The 22877-nt window shown below is 31.9% G+C and overlaps 1 protein-coding gene across 6 annotated transcripts in view; it reads left to right on the forward strand.

Moving 5' to 3' along the window:
• Positions 1–22476, forward strand: part of dia (diaphanous related formin 1) — a 60827-nt gene extending 38351 nt beyond the window's left edge. For 3 of the 6 annotated variants that reach the window (XM_068766249.1, XM_068766252.1, XM_068766251.1), the window contains 22 exons: positions 311–476; positions 1466–1606; positions 2006–2114; positions 2499–2607; positions 2777–2905; positions 3931–4061; positions 4523–4704; positions 5333–5387; positions 5925–5966; positions 7533–7693; positions 8394–8522; positions 8928–9028; positions 9617–9794; positions 10569–10745; positions 10994–11146; positions 11818–11936; positions 12978–13113; positions 14216–14380; positions 15276–15433; positions 16363–16442; positions 17915–17993; positions 18410–22475. In XM_068766249.1, the coding sequence (XP_068622350.1) occupies positions 311–476; positions 1466–1606; positions 2006–2114; positions 2499–2607; positions 2777–2905; positions 3931–4061; positions 4523–4704; positions 5333–5387; positions 5925–5966; positions 7533–7693; positions 8394–8522; positions 8928–9028; positions 9617–9794; positions 10569–10745; positions 10994–11146; positions 11818–11936; positions 12978–13113; positions 14216–14380; positions 15276–15433; positions 16363–16442; positions 17915–17993; positions 18410–18431 (2722 nt within the window). In that variant the 3' untranslated portion in view covers positions 18432–22475. Of the gene's footprint in view, positions 1–310; positions 477–1465; positions 1607–2005; positions 2115–2498; positions 2608–2776; positions 2906–3930; positions 4062–4522; positions 4705–5332; positions 5388–5924; positions 5967–7532; positions 7694–8393; positions 8523–8927; positions 9029–9616; positions 9795–10568; positions 10746–10993; positions 11147–11817; positions 11937–12977; positions 13114–14215; positions 14381–15275; positions 15434–16362; positions 16443–17268; positions 17349–17914; positions 17994–18409 lie in introns of all 6 variants that reach the window. The other 3 variants (XR_011107545.1, XM_068766248.1, XM_068766250.1) reach the window with 3 other exon arrangements.
• The last annotated feature ends 401 nt before the right edge of the window (positions 22477–22877 follow it).

The raw sequence follows: 22877 nt of genomic DNA on the forward strand, positions 1-22877 counted from the left end.
TGTTCTAAAAATTGCGAAAATAATGTCCTATGTTGAGCTTGTAATCCCTGGTCTTTATTCCAAAATGTTAAGGCCTCAGCGGCTATCTGCTGACTCCTAAGTTACCTTGATAATCCGCTAGGCAAGCATGTACCATTGTAGACCTTATCATCGCTTAGCATCAGGCATCAGAGTTCAAATGCTTTGCTTATAAACAATAAAAAGTTACTTTCATTCGACCATAAAAAATACCGATCTATGGTTGATATTTATAGCTTAGGATGAATTTCCACTACCATGAAAATATTATTTGAGTGTTTCATGTTTTCAGTGACGCTCGATACGACCGCGTGCAGTATGAATGCATCCGCTGCCTGTCGGCGATCCTTAACAACACTGTGGGCATCCGCACGGTGTTCGAGTGTCGGGAGGCTCTGCCTGTGCTTGCGCGCAGCTTGGACGCCCGCAAGCCTCATTGTGCTCTCGAAGCCGCTAAGGTAGCCATGACATTTTACGTTTGAAAACAATCCACGTAAACAATTAAGTAATACGAAAGAAACTATATCATAGGATGTCCTCCCACAAAGTGGACAAATGACCTTGTTAAAGTCGTTGGAAGAATGAATAATCATTAAATATACTAAAATTAAAAAGGTCAAAGTCAGCTCATGAATAAGGTACCACCAGTTTAGAATGCAGATCCGTTGAGAGGAGCTGGTTTAAAACGACTATCGCTCTTCTAATAAAATTTTACAATATTTGCATCACAATATCACCCCTGTAAAATATTCTATAAACCACAGAGGCCGCTTTGAACCGGTCCTATTTGAAATCGATGTTTAGTTGTGGACATTTTACGGCTTAATGATGATGATGATGATGATGTACCTCTATATATATAATTAACTACTCTTGTAACGTATCTAAAAGGTTGTGTTAGTTTATGAGTTAGTAAATAAGTCTTTACATCGCAAATGTTTTGCTGCACAGGGTTTTGAAATTAAAAAAGCTAGTGCATAACTGATAGTATCCCATAGGTATACTAATGAAACGTCATATATCTCAAGGTAGAGATTACAAATGCGGTGCTGCAACAGAATTTTGAATTTCAAATTCAAGGCCAGATTGTAACTGACACTATTACTATATTGTGGTAATGTGATTTCCTATGTCTCAAATCAGAGATCGCAAATGTGATACTAAAGAGTATTTTGAAATTCTAAATTATGGCTAGAACCCCATCGCTTAATTAAATTTTCTTTGATATAAGAAATGTTACTTTATGTACTTTGGTTGAGAAATATTTCATGACAGCCTGGTTACTGATTACAAATTTTAATTCTAGACATTGGTTAAAAACCATTTTTATTTAGTATACAAACATTTAAAATGAAATTTATGTTTAAGAAATATAAATTGTTTATAACTATATATTATATTTGAATGAGTATTTTATTTTAATATCATTTTTAATAATGAATCTCAGGTGCTGGCTGCCATTTGTTTAATACCCAATGGGCACGAAAAAGTTTTGGAGGCCATAACAATGGCGGGCGAGTCGAGCAGGCGGCCGCGTTTGCTGCCAATCATAGAGTGCCTCGATAGTAAATCACCAGAGAGCTTAAAGGTAGAGTAATAATTAACAAACAAACAAACAAATGTATATTCTTTCGGCTTCGGCTTCGTTAAGCCCCTCCGGAATGTCAAAACATTGATGCTAATGTATATTAAAATATATATTCATATAGAGTATTTAATGGTCTCAATTTTGTTCTTATACTACTGCCAGGTTCGAAATGTTGATTCTATGCAGAAGAACCTGACAAGAAACCATGCTTTATTATGTCAATTATACAATTTTTTCATGTTCCTTTATGTATGTTTCCTATACAATTTTGAATACAATAATATATGTACTTTATTGATTTTGCCTTAATTACTCTATTTTTAATTTCTATTCATTTAAATCAACAAAAACATATATTGCGTATTATGTAATTAACACATTATAAATTTAAACTTACAGAATGGTTGCATGCAACTGATGAATGCCATAATCACTGAACCCGAAGAGTTGGAGTTTAGAATGCATTTGCGAAGCGAGTTTATGAGAACTGGACTCTATGACCTTATAGGTAAAGTTTATTTTTAATTTATTTATCATATGCATAGTGTAATCAATTTTTATGCCACATAGTAGTTACGGTCCAAAACAGATATATATATTTTTAAAAACATGAATATTTAGATATCAATAAGAGATATACAACTTGAGATATTATTTATGTACAAACGGATACTAAATATCTAATCAAAAGGATAGCACAAATTTGGTAACCTAAAAATATACATATATATATAAATAGTTATGAGTTATTGTTGTATGCTTCTGTATATATACTTCCAACTGGTCCTTTTGCAAAACTATTAGGCAGAATGAAGTCCAATAATGGATGTCTTATGGATGGATAGTGATTGTGTGAAAATATACATCTTTATATGTTAATATATTTTTGCAGACGACCTCAGAGCTGCGGCTGAAGGAGCAAGACAAATCCAAATGAATGTATTCGACAACCATGCTTCGGCAGATCAAGACGAATTCCTCGCTAAGTTTGATGACGTCAGGTTTGACAGAATAAATATTATAATTTAAACTTGTAAAGATAGTTCCACAAATATAATTTATTATAATATAAAATATTCTTTTGACGTATATACATTTATTTTTAAATAAATAAGCATTATAAAGTAATCAATTTCAATAGCCTCCAGATAAAAGTGCTTCTGTTTACAGAGTTGATTTCAATGACCCCAACGAATGTTTTGAACTAGTGAAGAACTTGGTCATGGATACCCCTGCGGAGCCATACTTGTTGTCAATCTTGCAGCATCTTTTATTTATTAGAGACGATGAATTAATAAGGTAAGCTTCTCTCGCTTTTCAGTTTATATAATGCATTCATGAACTAAGACGGCGGATTTCTTAAAAGTAAATGTTATTTTTATCACAATATGACAGGGGTGGCCAACTTCCAATCGCGAGCAACACGCGGCTCTGAAAGATTATTCATGGCTCTCGATAAATACACTCGAGATACCTTTTCATTTATTTTTTAAAAAAAAAATACGTTGTAGTGGAAATCAAGTGTTGCTCAGTATTATTAATAAATCAGCGTCTAAAATAATTACTGGAAAGTACCCAACCAAATTTTATAGAATTGTTATGAAAATTAAATAAATGTGTTTAATATTTAAATTAATTATGTTAATTTGTACCACACGTATTTTCAATTAATTGTAATTTTGTAATATTTTTTAGCATATGTTACATATTTAAAACGTAGTTAATTGAGACTTGAAATATTACAAATTTTAAAAAAATTACACATACTGTCAATGAGTTTGGCTACCCCTGTTATATAACAATAAGCTATTAAATTAGAATAACTATTATTTATTTGTAGTAGATTTAGGTCATATAGCACCAACAAATGGTCACTGGGGCTTTAAGGTTTTGAATTGAAGTGCATGGATTAGCTAGCTCAGCATAAAATGTCTTTCCACAAGACATACCGATATCCCGTTCTTGTTCTTGTTAAAGTCGTCGGAAGACACTGGCTACAAGCCTCTTTCAACCGGTTTTATTAAAAATCTATGAGAGAGGCCTATGTCCAGGGAATTGAATGAAAATGAATATGATTGTTGGTTGAAATGATAAAGAAGTTACCAGGGGTGGCTTAACCTATAGTGCAGGGGGGTGTGTAATGCACACGGGCACCGTGGCGCTCCCTGAGACGGCAAGGGTGAGGCCTTGGGGTCGCCGGCGTTTCATTGCACACGAGCTAGAGCCGCCCCTGGAAGTTACCACTTAGCTTTACAATTCATATATTTACTAAATACCAGAATTTGTGTGGATTAATTAAACCGTGATTTCTTTTTATGTTCCAGGCCAGCTTATTACAAACTCATAGAAGAATGCGTAACACAAATAGTTCTCCATAAAAACGGATATGATCCAGATTTTCGGGCGACGCAGCGATTTAACATTGACGTACAGCCTTTAATTGATGGACTTATAGGTATGTAAGCTCTCTAGTATCTTATAGTCGACGCTGTTAGCATTTTGGGGCTGTTACAGCTTCTGATTTGGTTTAGCTAATAATTACATTTTTTTACAATTAGTTCTACCCGTTTTCGTGTGCCACTTGGATGTGGCGCTTACTCCGCTATGCTATTTCTTCTTCCCTTTGGGTGTTATTGGGGAGCAGATCTCGTTCCGTATCTGTTGCCAAAATTTGGAGCTGCTTTTGCAGCTCTTGTTGAAATTTTCTTCTTTCTGGCAGCCCTCTTATGTGTGTCTAGTCCGTGTGGAGACTCATGTTGGCGGTCTCCTTGCTCTTGGGAGGCGGCGCTTGATCCTTTTTGGAGTCGGTGATAGTGGTGGTAAACATACGATTTCGTTAATCAATGGGAAGACACATATGTAGTAATGAAATGTCGATGATTATAAATATAACATTCGTATAATGGAATTTTACAGAAAAATCTCGAGCAGAAGAGGAGCGCAAAATAGACGAATTAAAATCAAAATTGGAAGCGGCCATCGCAGCGAGACAGGAAGCGGAAGCGAGAGCCGCTCATTTGGAGGACAGACTCAAACAGGCTTCCACGCCCACGGGACCCGGCGGCGTCTCGCAAGGAAATATTGCTGCTATAGCGAAGGTACTAGATTATTAATAACCAAAACACAAATACAGTCTATAATTCGAAAATCGATTTTACAATATCGTTGTTTAAGTAGACATTACATGCACTATTCGCTATAGTTTTCTTTGTTTTTTTTTATGTTGAAGTAATCGGTATAAAGTTGATAATTTTTATTTGATTTCAATTTTAATTTATTTATTTATAACCGTTATTCCCAGATGTATAGTTATATTTAACATATTTTAACTTAATATTAATGTGTCAAAATTTAAATTCTACAAAAAGATAACAAATCCTTCATAGGTCTAAGTGCATGCTTATGTATTAAGTACCACAATATATCATATATCTTCCATTTTCTAGCTTTAAATCCAAAATTAAAAGTATGTTACCAAATAAATCTGATTATAGTTTTCAACAGTTTTTAGTAGATTGAATTGCTTGAATTATTATTATATTTACAAAGTTATTACTATAACATCCATAAAACGTTGTTAAACTTCGTTTAAAAGTCGAGGTTCTGGCTGGCTCTTCTCAGAACATCAGCGTTTCGAGCCAGTGGTATCTTAGTACTTATAATGTTAAAATTGCCTATTGGCCTGCAGATACTTGTGCTTACGTTTTATATTTTAATATTTTATAGGTAATTGGAAGCCCGGGTGGACCGCCGCCTCCACCGCCACCGCCAATGCCTGGAGGTAATTTTGTTTTATTTATAATGCCTACAAAACTATAATAATTTTGTCTTCTCACATTACTGCTTTTCTCTAATAACGAAGTTGAACTAATTTGCAATTATTTTATATATAAACAAGAATGAATTTAATAAGTAGAAGGTATGAGGGATTAGTTTAAAAATTCAAACAATTATCTTCGAAACATAAAGAAATTAATCAAAAAATTATTTATTCACTCACTTTAACCGTTAATTAATGGCGGACTTAATAACTTGAAGGCATTCTCTAGCAGTCAATCTAGAGTTGTGCAGAAAAAACAAGTAAGCAGACGATTATATGTGATCGAAAATTACATATAACATTAAATATAATGTACAAAAGTATAGATGATAAATACTATTATAAATATATACTATTTATACTGATAAATACTAATAAATGTTACATAGGATATTATATTAAATCCGCACTAGCTTTGGAATGAACATGTCACTCACAAATGCATAATTCTCTACACTTGCATGCTCGCAATATATCCGTCTCTGTCTGGTGTTTTAGGATGTGGGCCGCCTCCACCCCCGCCGCCGCCTATGCCCAAAGGTGGGTACAATAACATTTCTTATTTATTTCTCTTGCATGGTTGTATTGAATGTTTATTGTTTCTTCTTACACCAATAATTGATAACTGCATGGCTAAATAGTTAATAAATATTTGTTACTATTTATGATTGCATGTTCTTAAATGTTTACATTGTAATGAAAATAGTAATAATAATGAAACAAAGCAAGACTTACATTTTTGTTATCTTCGTATTGTTCTGAATTCTAAATTGTCCATGTTTGAATCAAACCAAATTAGTATAGACTTCCGAATAATGTAGACCTGAACGGGTTTGTTTTATTTACATATATAAACGAATAAGAAGGTCAAACATCTTATTTATTATGAAGTTATGTTTCGCTGCGACGTCGTATCAGGAATTCATCAATGTGTCTTGAAGAATTTATTGTCTGAAGTGGCAGTTGAATGAATCGCATCGTTCATGCAACTGATGGTCGTAGGGACCGAAATGTTTCCTCGTGGTCACGAGCTGATAGACGCGGGGTGGGTATGCTTCCCAATAAGTGAACCGATGATGTAGTTAAGTTCGCAAGAAGTCGTTGCATGTGTAAGACCGGTGATCATGGCGAACTATGGAGTAGGCTGTGCTGCAGTAGGCGTTTATGTGATGTGGTGTTAATGATAAATTAAGCTAAGAACTAGCATTACCCTCTCAATACAAATTGTTCATATCGTTTTTTTCAGCTTGATCAATTGAGTTATTCCTAAAGCTGCTGTAAGAGTAATAAACAATATGATGGGTCACATTACTTAACGGCCTCTTAATCTAAAAACCTATAGTGTTCATAAATATTTTTTTTTAAAAAGTGAGAGGTTATCATATTCGAATTATAGATTTCTGAGTAAAACTAAATCAAATCTGAACTACAAATCCATGAAACATTGTGAAGCATGCATTTTGCTAAAGTATTAAGTTGTGTCAGTGTTGCTTTTAACACCGTTAGAGATGAAGGCTGTTATAACATTATACCAAATACACTATATATGCTAGATTATATAAATGAAGAGTATATGTCTAGATCATTAGGTAATACTTTTTATTTTTTTTTTGTTAAAAGTTGTAAGGAGAAATGGGCTTAATAGTTTGGGTCAGGTATTTAAAAAGATATAATATTTAGATTATACAGAGCAGTAAACATATCTCCGTTAGGAATAGTTATTGCAAGGTAGATAAAATTAGTCTTTTATTATTTGCTCAACCTTTAGATTAATAAGTTGTTTACAATTAATAGTTGTACCTCAGCGAATTGGCAAGTTGAACATATGTTGGCATACCACACAGCACGCCAAAGAGATGGCGACTGGGGTCTTGAAGTTCTGAAGTGTCCCATAGACCAGCAATCATAGTACCGGGATGTTCTATCACATAAGACCTTGTTAAAGTCCTCGGAAGTCACTGGATGACCGCTTCCAACTGTTCCTATTGATAATCTGTGAGGGAGGCCTTCATCCAGCAGAGGATTTCCTACGGCTGAAATTATAGTGATGAGGAATTTTGCGGTTAAGCAAACTATAATAATTGTCATTCTTTATTGTTCATTTAGGACCGGGTGGTCCGCCACCGCCGCCGCCACTGCCGGGTATGGGTGGACCTCCTCCACCACCTCCACTACCAGGATGTGGAGGACCCCCACCACCTCCGCCAATGATGGGAGGCCCAATGCCGCCGCCACCGCCTTTTGGAGGACCAATGGCGCCTAAGATGGTTAGTTCCATTGGTAGAATGAAATTTTAGTTGATATAATTTGTACAAACAACGTCCATTGATTTAAAAAATGTAAAGCTTTAGTGAAAACGCTCCTTACTTCTGACCTCTTGGGCTATGACTCCTTTATAGTATATAAATTATTAAGGCTCGTTTGAATTAAAATTCGGACGCTCGCAGAGATAGTCACTTTAATTGTGTTCTGGTCAAAATTTGTAAATAGTCACTGTGTATGTGTAGTATAAACCTTACGATTATCTTTTATTCTCCTCGTCGAAGAAGGAATAAATTTGTGCATCGAGCTTAATTTGTATAGTTAATAAAGATATTTTTATAAGGATGCACTCCTTAGCCTAATAAAAATGGCTAATTACGAATAAAATAGTAATATCCAAATATTTTAAACTAGCTGTGCCTGTGATTCATTTGCAATTTAACAAAATGATCATTTAGTTTATTTTGTTATTTTTTTCGTTTATGAATTTTTTTTAACTAAAAGTACCCTAAGTTACTCTTTATTCCATTTCATCTACCTACCGGTATAAGTCCCGTCTAAATCGTTCCAGTCATTTCAGGAATTAGCCGGAATATAGAATATATATAAACAAATGGACAGACAAAAATCTAAAAATGTATAAATTAATTTCCGTTTCCTCAAAGGATTTATAACTTTGTTCATATATTCATCATCTAATTTCAGCCTCAACCTGACATCCTTCCTTACGGATTAAAACCCAAAAAGAAATATGAAGTGGAAGGTCCACTTAAAAGGGCGAATTGGAAAACTATCATACCACAGAAGATGTCAGAAAAAGCCTTCTGGGTTAAGGTAATTGGTTTATATAAATATAAAGAAATTAATATTTTTCTTTAGTGTTTTAATTTGGGTGTACACTTAGGCGCAATGATAGTTGATAAAGTGTCAATAGAATGTAATATTCTAAAAGAAATACAGAACAATAAAAGTTAAATTTTATTTTAATCACAGAGCAGGACTTACTACTTATTGATTGTGGTAAAAATCAAATATTTTTTTTTTGAATTTCCAATATATAACTTTCTACAATTTAAAAGTTATAAAAGACTGGTGTATATGATTTATTTTAGTTTAGAATTTTATTATTGTCATGTAAAAATTTTCCTTTTAATGCAATTATAGTATAAATTATTTTACTTTCATATAAACTATAAATAAATCACTAAAATTTGTAAAACGGTATGTATTTGATTCCAGGTGCAAGAAGACAAACTCGCATCACCTGACATCCTCTCTGGCTTAGCGCAAAAATTCTCAAGTAAACCTGTCGCTAAGAGAAATGAAGATGCGGTTGACAAGTAAGTTGTTTGAAAAGTATTTTATTACTGGTGAAATGATAAGAAACTATCAAGCAATTTTGTTATAAGGCTCTCGGTGTGTCTATTTAATTTTCTGGACACATTTATTAAGCTTGTAATAAAATTATTGTGCATCCAATTATAAATTATGTAATTTTATACTCGGGTATGCAATACATTTACAAAAAAGGAAAAAATATGTCATTTATTGGATATAATCTATATGTAATAAATATAATTTAATTATCAAATGTGTTGCTTTAAACAAAAGTCGAGAACTACTCGACCAGTTCGCTTAACTTTTTGCGTACTTTTAGGCATAAGAATTTTTTTGCGGAGAATAAAATGGAAAAATTTTTAAGGATATAAATGGTAAATACGAATAAAAAATATTTTTTTGGACTGTGATAAACCAATAACTTTTGACAGTAAGTCTGTTAGGGTTATACGTTAATAAATATTCGTTCATTACTTTGTAATAAAACAATGTGTTATGAATTAGTTTCATTGAAATGTAATTACAGGCTTGAGTTTTTTTAAAGCATTTTCAATGCCTGTTACTTTACCTCCTTACTGATTTTCCTCCAGGGTGCACACATTGAAAAAGGTTAAGGATCTGAAGGTGCTAGACAGTAAAGCGGCTCAAAATCTGTCCATTCTTCTGGGCGGCTCGCTCAAGCATCTCTCATACGAACACATACGGACATGCGTGCTGCGATGCGACACCACTGTACTCACAGCGAACGTCCTTGATTTATTGATACAGGTAATAATAATATTATATTTATTGAACACAATACAAATATATATTTTAATTAGGTCGAATTCATATGATCAGTGGAAAGCTGGCCTATTCAGCGTGGAACAGCGAGCTTGCCGTGGCGCGGTGGTTGTGTCACATTAATTGAACAGTATAGTAATAATCAAATTGAAAAAAAATTATAGGCGTTGAAATATACCGAATAACACAAATTCGAGGCAAGTGGCAACTTTAAAAACAGTTTTATGTGAATATTGTTGAACCGAAAATGAGGTCATCCATAGATGAAAGAAGGCAACTGACATAGCCCAGCAGAGTGGTAGGTTAAAGTGGGAGTAGGCAAGGCAATCACATATCGACTTGTGCAGGGTGGGTTGTCCACCCACTAGGAGGACAAACTTACTGTTCGGAAGATACTGGCTGCAGGAGGCCTCTTCCAACTGGGCTATATTTTAAATCTATCAGAGAAACTTATAGTCGAGGAAGGTGTTTTTTTTAATATTCCACATGAGACAGGATATATGGATTGATAGCATATTTTCTAAACATTTTCTTTTGTTTAGAAAATATATTATCAATCAGGAAAAACTATTATTTATTTTTAAATGATAGTTTTTTTTTCACTATATTTATTATTAGTTTTTAACAATAAGATTGCTTATTATGGATAAATATTGTCAAAATTATTTTTCGTGAGGTATTCGACCTTGATTAAGCTATATTAACAATCAGGTGGGTGAACCTTAAAAAAGACGAAATTAAATGTATGATTAATTTCAGTACCTGCCTCCGGCGGATCAGCTGAAGAAGCTTTCGGAGTTGAAATGCAAGAGTGAGGAGTTAACGGAAGCCGAGCAGTTTGCGGCGACGGTGGCAGACATCAAGCGTCTGGTGCCCAGGCTCAGGAGTTTAGCTTTTAGAGAGCATTATGCTGAGATTATTTCAGAAGTTAAGCCAGTAAGTGTGTAATTTTAGTGTGGTGCAAAACTGTCGTATGTATTGGTTTACATATTTATCTATATTCATTTATATGTATGTAAATAGATACATGAAATTACTTATATCGATTAGAGGCTAGTTAAGAACGGATTTTACGACCTTCCTCGTAAAGAGAGTTGGGGCTAGTATTTTATGTACTTCACATAAGCATATGTACGATTCCGTTCTATATATTTAGATCTTATGTATCTAATCAAAATTTTCAGGATATTGTGTCGGGGACGGCTGCTTGCGAAGAGGTCAAGTCGAGTGCTAAGTTCGCCAAGATATTAGAACTGTTACTGTTGCTGGGCAACTACATGAACACGGGCTCAAATAACGCAGGCGCTTACGGTTTCGAAATAAGCTTCCTTACCAAGGTTTGCATATATGACTATCGATTAATCTGTTTACATTTTCACAAGATGTACTGCAAATACACATTCAATATAATAGGTACAACATTACATATGCCGGTCAATATCCTTTAGTGGAAACAGATCGTAGTATGTTCAAATTACAATAAAAATTTGCTCAATAACGTATATTTTACAAACATTTTAAAATTTGTTATGAATATCATTAAAAATATAATAAATAAATCTTAAGTTTACAATTTATTTCATTCCAATAGCAGGGCTGCTATTCACGCGTTATTTATTAGAATATAAATGTTCCCAAAATTATTTAGCATCTTTTTTATAAAGCTTGAATTTTTGTGTCTATCCTTACTTATTCTTTCTTATATTCTTTATATGAATTAAGGATAGATTGGTTATTAATATGAAAGCTTAACATGGGTGAATATATATATATATTCTATCATTTTATATTAAAACAAAGCTAAAGGTTAATCTTTTACACCTTTAATCAATCATCCTGTATATATCGGCGCAACGATTCAAGTGAGCGTTCAATTAACATATGTGATTTATAACTGTGAAAGTATATTAATTCATAGCGAGTATCTTTTGTTATACATTCTTCGTGCATAAATCAAGTAGTTAATAAAATTATAACTAAATAAAATAAAAATCTTATTTAATTACAGTTAACTGCGACAAAAGATTTAGAGAACAAGCAGACTCTTCTACATTATTTAGTTGAAACTATTGAAAGCAAATTCCCGGATGTTTTAAATTTCGCAGAAGAAATGCCACACGTTGACAGGTTAGTGATTAGTTATTGTACAAATACCTGCCTATTTTTTTGACTAATATTTCTGAAATGTACTACTGTACTCATTAATTACATTTTGTATTATGATCTGGTGTTGTTTGCCTATACAAATTTACAGCTTTAGGATTTAAGATGGTTTAACTTATCCTAAACCTCTGCATTAAGTAAGCACAAAATCTCATTATACCAGATTGTCTATGTATAATCATCATTTAAGATGTAAAATATCCTTTGTTGAATGCAGTGTTCTACATGCATCTTGGCTAGAGAAGAACCTTCAACTAACTTAGTGTTTTTTTTTTATAGTTTCACAACCATTAATTTATTTTAATAGATAAAAAAAGTTCCTAAAGCTTCATATCTAATCTGTATTATTTTAATAATTTTTGTTTGATAAATTTATTTCTTGATAATTGAGAGGCATCAAAGAGTTTGTTGTATAAGTATACATAGTGGGCTTATAGGATTTACTAATAATATGGAGCCTTCTGAAAGTGTTATCTTTCTTGATAGCTTGTTTATGTTTTGTACAGTAAATTTAAACATATAACTATTTTTTTTACATTTACTACTATTATTATTGCATACAGAAATGGTTATGATATACAAGTCGAACGGAAAAGCTTTAAAGGGCTGAATGTTTAGCCTATTTAATGTCTTTTAATGTATGGTACATTGTATCCAAAAAGTGAAGGTTTCAGAAATAAATAACATGATGATAATATAGTAAAAACATTTTAGAAATTCGGGTTGTTACATTCTAAAATCATTTATTATTTATTATCTGTCCCTGCAGACGTTTCACTGCCAGAAATTATTGGCTTGTCAATGCGACAATAGAAAATATAAACTTTTCAGGGCGCACACTTTTTACAGTGCGAACGGAAATATGTCTAAAATCTTTAAAGTTCTTACACGTTTAACCCGTCACCCTTTAAACTGACTATATATTATAATACAATAAAAAATTTCTTTTCTGTATATATAATAGAATTACTTATTCCCCAGTTTAATTCTTTGATGACTTTACAGGGCGGCGCGAGTATCGATGGAGAACCTGCAGAAAGCGCTGAAGAAGATGGAGAATGACATAAAAGCTTTGGAGATGGATCTGAACAACTCACGTGTTCCGCAGTCTCCCGACGACATGTTCCATGACACTATGAACGTATCCTTTTACACAAATACTGTAGCATTGTACAAAGTAAACAATGAAACAAATATTGATATTTTTTGAATAAGTTTTTTTTAAGTTCTTTTGAAAAGTCGAGACGTTTATATAACATACATTTAAATATATACACATATACAATATTAATATCAATTATGTCCTTATATTATTTCCAGCTACAGAATGGGGGTTTCGTTGAGAACTTGACAAGAAATTTATCTAATAGCAGCCATTTTCATCTCGTATTTGTTCTTTTATAATAAAATTCATTGGCAAGATTAGGAAATTACGCATAGCTATATCGCTTTAATGAATCTCTCTGGTGTGTTTTTTTTATGATAAATATAGTTTAATTTATCAAGTTATACACATTTACTATTTTTTACGTTACGTTACGTTTTCTTGTACGAATATACTATGCTGCTGTCCAAATAGAATTTGTAGGTTGTTGGTCGATGGGCGCGGCTGGCGCTTAGCCCAGAGCTCTTTTTATATGTGGATAGCGAAGTTTAGGGGTCAATTACTATTTTACAGGATTGAAAGGTCGCTTTGGCGGTCGCTCCATAGTGACCTGGCGCAAAGATCGTAAGAGATTTATAAATGTTTCTATACATACAATTTTGTCGTACAATATCTAATAAGACTTGCAGAACTATTTACTAGACATGATTATTTATCCGTTAATTCATTTATTTTTCTTTCTGACGTGCAAGTGTGATCCAAGTCACTTTTATGTTTTTATTTATTGTTTTATGTTTATAATACGTATTATACCTTATCTGTTATAAGTATATATGCTATATTCATATGTATGTGTTTTGTACAGGTTACCTACCCATTATTCATACGTCTACGTTTTCTGGACTTTAGTCTGTTAGAGATTGCCTTATGTGATAAGACCGCCCATTGTGCTTTTTTCTTTATTATTATGAAACTATTTAAAGGTATCCTAGCGTGTACAGTAAAGAATATTAAATAAAAAAACAACATCGCATCTACTCCAACTTATATAAGTACAAGCGTCGCAGTAATAAGGTACCAGACCGTTTTTATGCACAAACACATTATCAGTATATTTATTTCCTTAACGTAAAAACAGATATTTGCTAAAGAAGCACGGGAGCAGTGTGATCTTTTGCATTCGATGTTCCGCAAAATGGAGGCGTTATACGGCGAGCTCGCAGAGTATTACGTCTTCGATCCGCACAAGTATACCCTGGAAGAATTCTTCTCCGATATAAAGACATTCAAGGACTCCTTTACCGTATGTATCAAACTCTGTACACTGACAATATTGCTTTTTTTAATGATTTTGCTTTAGAATTTTCTCAAACTAGTATTAAAAGTGTTTTGAATAACAAGAAAGGTTACTGTTCAAAAACTGCTGGAATACATTTTGAGGAAAGCGGCACATTCTGTTACTAAAAATCTGAAGTATGTCACACTTAATTTTCTTAAGGTTTACGTTGTAGTGAAAGGTTGCCTATGACATTGTAAACATACAACAAAATTCCTTAAAGTTTGAGTGTTGGCTTACGAATAGTTGTAATACTTCTTTGTGAGAGTTAAACAGCTAACTGTACCTGCCTGTATCCAAGTAGTCTTCGTAAATAGTCCCTTTTGTTAATTAATCTAATTTTAACTCATCAATATCACAATGTATAAATAACACACAAAAATACAAACCGTTCGCTTTAAGAAAACAATGAATCGTTATTGTCTATCGAATCTATCCTATATATCTACGCCTCGAAACCAATTAAGTCGTTGCCATTTGGCCGTTGCGTTCGAAAGTATTCCTTGGAAAAATCACTGTGAACTTGACTCATTCTTAACGCGAACGGATTGAATGTAAATTTGCATCAGATTATTCGACTGCTATTAAGAACGTACTCGTGTCTCGTGGATATATAATCATGTCATCGTCAATTACACTTTTTTGTCCACGAGACTTACAACTATTTTTTATTTAAAAACCAAATGAGTATTTTTCAAGTTAATGCAAATTATCCTGGATATCTAAATTCGCGCAAACTTCAGCCAAAAATTTCCTCTAAGTAGAGCCTCGCTTTCTCTCTCTCCATTTCTACGACATCACTATTATACTCCAGAAGGTTAAGGACCCAGCGGCTATTGGTATATAACCTATATTTTGTTAGGCGGCGCATCAAGAGAATGTCGTCGCGAGGGAGACCGAGGAGAGGGCACGGAGGGCGCGGGAGGCCCGCGCTGCTGCCGAACGAGAGCGCCGCGATCGTCAGCATCGCTACAAGCAGTTTGTTGACATGGAGCGCGCTCAAGACGGCGTCATGGATAGGTGCGTACGCTATAACAACCTTTTAATGTCAATAACACGGCGACGTGATATAAGTCGTATTGGAACATTAATACTTCTTTTTAGCTATGCTTATTTTAAAAAATTCTAGTTTTGATATAGACGAAGAGGTTCCCCGTTTTTTTTTTCATAAACCACTTTCAAATTTAGCTGTTTCTGATTAGCTAGATTTCTACCATATTCCGAAAACTCGACAAATAATGTGAAGATAAGATCTAACTACGAAAAATTGAAATTTTTTTAACCGCGAATGGATGTTCAAAAAGTATAATTGGACAATTCAAGTTATTCTATCCAAGTTGTCTGTCTACGTTAGTGGGTGAAGTCAAGTCAACATTTTAGTTCTTCACTATCGAAAGCAAATAAATTTTCTTGGACCCTCACTTTCGAATTGTGAACATCTTTTTAGTTACTTCGATTTGGTCTCTCGACGATTTCTGATCTCCTGAAGGTCCACCTGAAATATTTTGGTAACCTTTGATATTGATTATAAAAAATCACACTTTAATGCGAAACACGATCATAATAGAGAAACATTAAATATGTTAATTGCCATAATTTTATTCTTCGAATTGTTAAGTTGTGAGATGCCATTATAAATGAACCTAATTTGATAGTGTATCAAATTGGACTATTCTATTATTGTTCTATCGACATACACCAATGATCACTATAAAGTATCCTATATGGATATAATAAGAATAAATGTTTTGTATTTTGCTACAATTTTAGCGCAAAAACTAAGACATTTTATTTCAGCATTAGCGCATTTACATTCAGTTTGTAAAAAATCTTTGTTATTTGATTTTAAAAGTTTTATTCCTTTCTATTTATACTTAAATCTAATAAAAACTCGTTAATAAAACAACTTACTTATAAAATATTAATAGTTTAATTTATACATATTTCAGTTTAATGGAAGCCCTTCAAAGTGGATCTGCATTTAGCAGAGAGCGGCCTAGGAAAAAAGCGAATCCTAGAGTAGCAGGAGGTAAGGATTTCATGATTTAATATTTTGATGTTTATTACAGAAGTAGCATATCAACTATTAATAATAATTTACCAAAATTTTATTACAATATTTACTATATTATTAAAGAAAAAACGAAAATTACAGATATAATAAACCCATTGTAATATTTTATTCAAACACTTGTGCGCTATACGGACAGTTCGTTTACAGTAAAATTATTCAATTTACGTTATATTTTTAAAAGTAGACATTATGAGAGAATACAAATATATATTTTCTATTTTACAAATTTATTTGATTCTTAATAAATAAGAAATGAAAGTAATCTTAAAATAATAGGGGATATTTTTGCTTTGTTAGTATATCATCAATTTGTTATTTTGTGTACCGGTTTACTTGCCTAATACGATAAGGTACACTTCTTTACATATTATAACGTAATTTTGCACGCACACAACTAGACGATGGATGCGAAGAGGAAAGTTTGGTGCAAGCGATTTTGCACCGTATTGCAGGTATACACTTGTTAAGGCCATATCAATTTTTTTTGCGCGTACTTTCACAGCTGAATTAATACCTATTTTATAAATATTTTCATTAATGTCCATATTTATATTTTTGTTTTTAAATTATTTGTAGAAAAAAATATTTGATACAAATACACATAATTGCCTTTTAATACGCACCTTTATTAAAATGATTTTTATTTAAAATATCCGTGTTTTAATTATATAAACATATATGAAATAAAAACCACATTACGTAGTCTGTATTTGTAATATTAATGATAAAATTTAAGATAAATCTGCGATCTAGGTGATGTGTTATATAACAATTCGTACAGAATCGGCTTCGTCGATGCGTTGCGGACGTTCGCGGCGTATCCGGCGCTCTTCTTCTCCCAAACTGGAGACATACAGACAAGTGATTTTGAAGTGAAAATGTTGTTGTTAAAGCTTTACATGTTAACTTTTAACTTTAATCGTCAACTCATTACTTATACGTCAACTTTAACAATGAATGGACTTTAAAAATTATTATGACGCAAGTACAGATCTATATTTAGATCTAAATGAATAGTTCATTACGCCTGTAAGATTTAATTTCGAAATATAATTCCTTTAATGGTTCTCTGACTTATTTCATTAGTGAGAAGATAATTAAATTTAATATAATTTAAACACATAAGATATCCGAATTTGCTTTTAATATTAAAAAGTTTATTTACAGTTAATTTTATTTGCTTTCGCGATATGTAGTTAGTAAGCATGTTTATATCAGATAAAGTTAATTGTCTGAATTTCTTTAAATGTGATCAGAAAAACAATCTCAGTGTATCAGTTCATTTTGTTCTAATTTTTTTTGCTTTATAATAAAAATACACTTACTACTTAGCTTTTGATGTTGTTCGTTATTATAACAATAGATTTCTGTAATAATTGAAAAATAAAAATATGTTTCTATTAAAATTGTGATATGTACGTCCACAGCTGAACGAAGAGCCCAGCTGAGCCGGTCCCGGTCTCGGTCCGGTCTCACCGGTCCGCTCACGACACGAGAACTGACCAAGTAAGACAATATTTATTTTATATTTCTAACTCACCTCATTTTCTTGAGGACTTAAAATATTTTTACAAATGAAAGAACAATTACTAAAATATTATTATTGATTGTTTAATTGAGCATTTCATGTATGTAGTACAAGTATATAACTGTTAATGTTGGATTATTAAACTAGAATTAGAATTTTTAAATAAGAAATTAACAAAATTTGATTGTGTTTGATAGTTAAAATATAATATTTTTTTTTAGAAACTACATCGATGGTAAAAATTAAGTAAATCTTTACTTAAGTATTTTGTTCCACTTTCTTACTCCCTCTTATCTTAAATCTAGATTCTTTTATTTATACGACTCACACGATTAGTTGGTCAGATCATCGAAGAACTTCAAATTGAACTCATATTTTATTTTTTTATTTTCAGCGAGCTGCTTAGCAACGCGTGATGTCCCGTACAGTGATACTAGTACCGTAATATACTCTAGATAGTAAGCGCTTTTAAAAAAAAACGATTGTATAATTATAGTTTATATGCCTTGGTGACATTTCGAATGTTACTTCGCCGCGTCCATTATGACATATCGTCTTTATTATATTATCGTTTTTATTGTATTATTTTAGAATCGCTTTTATTTATTTATATATATATATATACGAAAATTTTGCATTTTTTGGCACTGTCTAATGAATACCATATATACTTGTCAACCAAGGCATATAAACATCATAAATTTACAACGAAAGGCCTAAACGCCCCCGGGCGAATAACTTAAAACATTGTAAGACTTTGTAGTAAATAGTTATACAACTCTGCAATTATGCTCTTTTACATTTCTTCCTGACACTTAAAAATATATTTATTGTGGCGCTTTACTATAACTTTTAAAGATGAACGTGAAGCCTTATTGAAAGTCTTTGTATTATTTAATAGAAGATTGTTAGAGCATGTCCAATATCGATTGATTTAGTTGTAAGAGATTTTTTATAATGTACATATTGTATTTTTGTCGCCGGTACGCTTTACTAGCGCATAGTTATAATGAAATCTGAAATCGCCATTTTAGGAAATTATTTTAAATTGATAGCTGTTGATTACTACCGAGTCGAATGTCCTCAGACATAACATTAACTTTGTATAATGGTAATAGTTTAACTATGTCTTCCGTTGCTTGAAATCTTACGAATTATTTATGAAATTTTAAATTACACATTTTTAAGCATACTAATTTACATTATTTTCTTGAGCACTTTACATAACTGTCAGACTTTCAATATAAAACATTAAACTTACCACATGATACATATCTAAAATAAATTAAAATGAAATGTATTCATGTTTTAAATCTACTGCAATATTTAACTAAAAGAAGTAATTTTATAGACAACAATACCTATTGAAATTAACCTTAATAAGGTTAATGTTGCGTGTATTTTAATACATCCGATGTATTTTTACATAAAGCTATCTATGTGGAAATAGTTACGGAAGCGGCTTCAATGAATACATAAATTAATAAAAGGAACTATTTCCCGCTCCCAAAAGAATTCCGGGATTATTTTTGAAACAGAAGTGCTTTCCATAACAGGCCATCAATTTAAATTTAAATAAACATACATTTGTTGTAGAGACGATCTTGTTGAGGTCGTCGGAAGTCGCTGCAGCTAGGCAACTTGCAACTGGTCCTATTGAAAATCTATGGGCTAGGCCTGTCGAGGATTGGATGTCTCCCGACTGAAATAATGATAATATATCTGAATATCGGATCCTTAATCATTTTTTTTTCATTATCATTACGGATGTATGTACTTCATTTTTACTGAAATTACATTTTTGAAGTAACTCGAAGTGTTAAAGTCTTAAAGAAAATTTATATTTTATGGACCTGTAAAAAAATCTTTGTGCAAGCCCATCCAACCGCTCCTATTGGAAATCTATGGGAAAGGATTAAGTCCAGTAGTGAATGTCCTTTAAGCTGAAATAATGATAGAAAAAGTATCATCTAAAGAAAAATACCAATAATTATTAAAGTGAAATAATCAATTATTGATTTTATATATATAAATAATATCATGCAAATGTTAAGTTCATCCATAAAATTTTATGGTAATTAGCTTGGTAAATGGCGAGGTTTCCATTATATAAAAGTCAGCCTAAAAGATAGCCTTAGATTTAACATCACAATGAACAGCCCATATATTATTTGAGTTCCTTTCCCTGGAGCATAAGTTTGCAAATGAATAACTACACGAACATATAGCAAAGTGATATATGTTATAAAATATGCATATTACGTTGCTCGGTTCTGTTAAATTTTGATTATAATTAAAGTTTTTCAGTACAGAAACAAAAAAGTTTTCATGTACCAATCTCACTTTGCGTCGTGGTTACGTTCGAAAAAAACATGACGCAAAATGAATTAAGATTTTCTATAGCAAACCATGTAAAGATCGAAGATTTGCACAGTAGTATTTTGTAACCTTGTTACAAAATACTACTTATTTAAAAGAATATTGAACAAAGTATGCATTAAAAATAATAATATAACACCCAATAAATAAATTGGGAAAATAAAAATATACCTTTTTTTGTAACCAGAAACAACCCGTAAAAATTTACATAAATTTATTATTCTCTTTTTTAAAATGCACAACCCACTACATTATTGCGTTATTGAATTTGAGCTCTAAAATTAGTCAAAAAAATGAAAATTAAACTATTAAAATTGCGTTGATTTTTAGTTAGAAATGGATTCCCCGGTTTTGATGGCATGACGCAAATAGAAAATGTGCTGCCGTCTTTTAGAAAAAAAATCATTAAAAAAATTAAAGACGAACCCAAAATAACTACTTCGAAAATCTAACGACGCACAATAAAATTTAGTACTAATTAAGCAGCGACGCAACTTCGGAAAAACGCAAAACGATGCAAAGCGGTATTGGTGTACTTTATAAACGATTACTGAATATGAACTTTATTTTGAGACAATCATCAATAGTTACTTTTCCCTTAGCCGGGCGTAAGTCACTCTTAAACCAAACGTGAATCGCTAAGCAACTTCGGATGTGTAATAAGCATTTTTGAGATTTTGTCATAATGATTCTTATCATTTCTTTTCTTTCATAAATAGAGATTGTATATTTCTCAGGTTCAGCTAATTTCTTATTTTTTTACTTTAAAAAAATGAAGGCTGAAGAAAAAAAACTAAAATGTAAAGTACAGTTTAGTTTTTTTTCGTATGTATTCATGTTTTGAATGTATTCAGAAAATAGGCCTACAGCTAGTATGAAACTAGCCAGTATGTAACTGAGAAATATTACATATTTTTAGTGATTTTTAGCTTGCGCCCAGTTAACGGAAAACTACCCTTCAATATCTTCGAGGTTTCTATGGAATATGATAACATCACAAATATGGATGTATTTGTTATTTATTTTTCTAATGAAATTACTAAATAAACTTCTATATACATAAAGTATATTAAGTCTGGAAATATAGCGCACAAATAAAATGCAGCCTCTATATCAAGTAATAAAATTAATTAAACCAACCGATCCAAGAAATAGCACGTACAAGTAAAACTAGTTGCTTATTTTTGCGTATAATTAAAAAATATTTTTTATATGAACCATGAAATGTAAAAACTGAGGAAAGCACAATAATTAATAGTTTGTAATTATAAATACCGACCTAGCGTACGTCGCAGGCTGCATCTTGTTTATGTTAATGTTGTAAGGTCAATTATTTAAATAAATGTAACTGGCCAGAAAAACGCTGTAAAATTATTCTTTGAATAACAACTGAATAATGATGTCAGAATACATATTGATGCCCTGATTTCGGCTTGGCGTAAATATACGGGGCACTTATATTCAGACAAAAATATCCAGTATAATTTTTAACTTTAGAAAATAATTGTTTTTTAAATCATTTGGGTTCTCTGTGTAATCGCCGTCTGTTCCAGAAAAATTAATAAATTATTGCCATTAATACAAAAAAGCTGTAAAGTACACTAAACTCTAAGCAAAACAACTTAGAAGTAAAAGACAGACAATTGCACCAAAACGATTCACTTATAAATGATTAAATATGATAGGTCAAAAATATTTCGTCCTAATAAGAAAAATGTTTTAGAATGCCCATAAATTCAAATTGGCATGAATTATCCCCGTAATTATTAGATCTTTATTTATCGCAATAATTTTTTTCTGTATCATTCTAAATTGTTACGAAAAATTATTTATGCTTATTTTAGTCTCTTTCGAAGCTATTGTAATCTTTGTTAATAATTTTAGTTTATAGCACTCGTCGAGGTTAAATACGTTTGTATATTTTGTTTTAATGCTGCATTTGTTCACTTCTACACAAAGCCTTATCACCGATGATGTAAATGTTACTTTTAAAAATGTTTTGAATCAAACTTAGTTTTTATATATTAAATATAGAATACGGTATACATAATATTATTATACATGTAAATATATTTTTGTAAAATGTTACATTTTTAATTAATTACAACGTTTTTAAAACTAATCGTTTTTTTAACCTAAAACCTTAATCCATTATTCTGAGCTGGTTCATTGTAAGCTTTGTTTTCTTACAAAATTACTTCTTTATTTCATTTATACAAGCAACATCCGGCTTTTATCGTAATGTATAAAGAACAATACACTTACCCAAGCCTGAATAATATGCAGTAATTCATTATATTTTTCAATAATTACCAGACCTCGCCTTGTACAGAGGAATTTTTCACAGTATCCAGGGGGAGGGGGATCCATGGTTGTCCACGAGAAACTTGTCGAGTTGTAGAAATTTGGTAGAAATATAGCTGCAGGGGGTGCTAGTTTGAAAGTGGTCTATGAGAAAGTCTGGAAATCTCTGTAATAATTTT

Source organism: Battus philenor, unplaced genomic scaffold (genome assembly GCF_028537555.1).
Source record: "Battus philenor isolate CCGP_79_NKW_IND1 unplaced genomic scaffold, ilBatPhil1.0.hap1 SCAF_20, whole genome shotgun sequence".
Lineage (NCBI taxonomy): Eukaryota > Metazoa > Arthropoda > Insecta > Lepidoptera > Papilionidae > Battus > Battus philenor.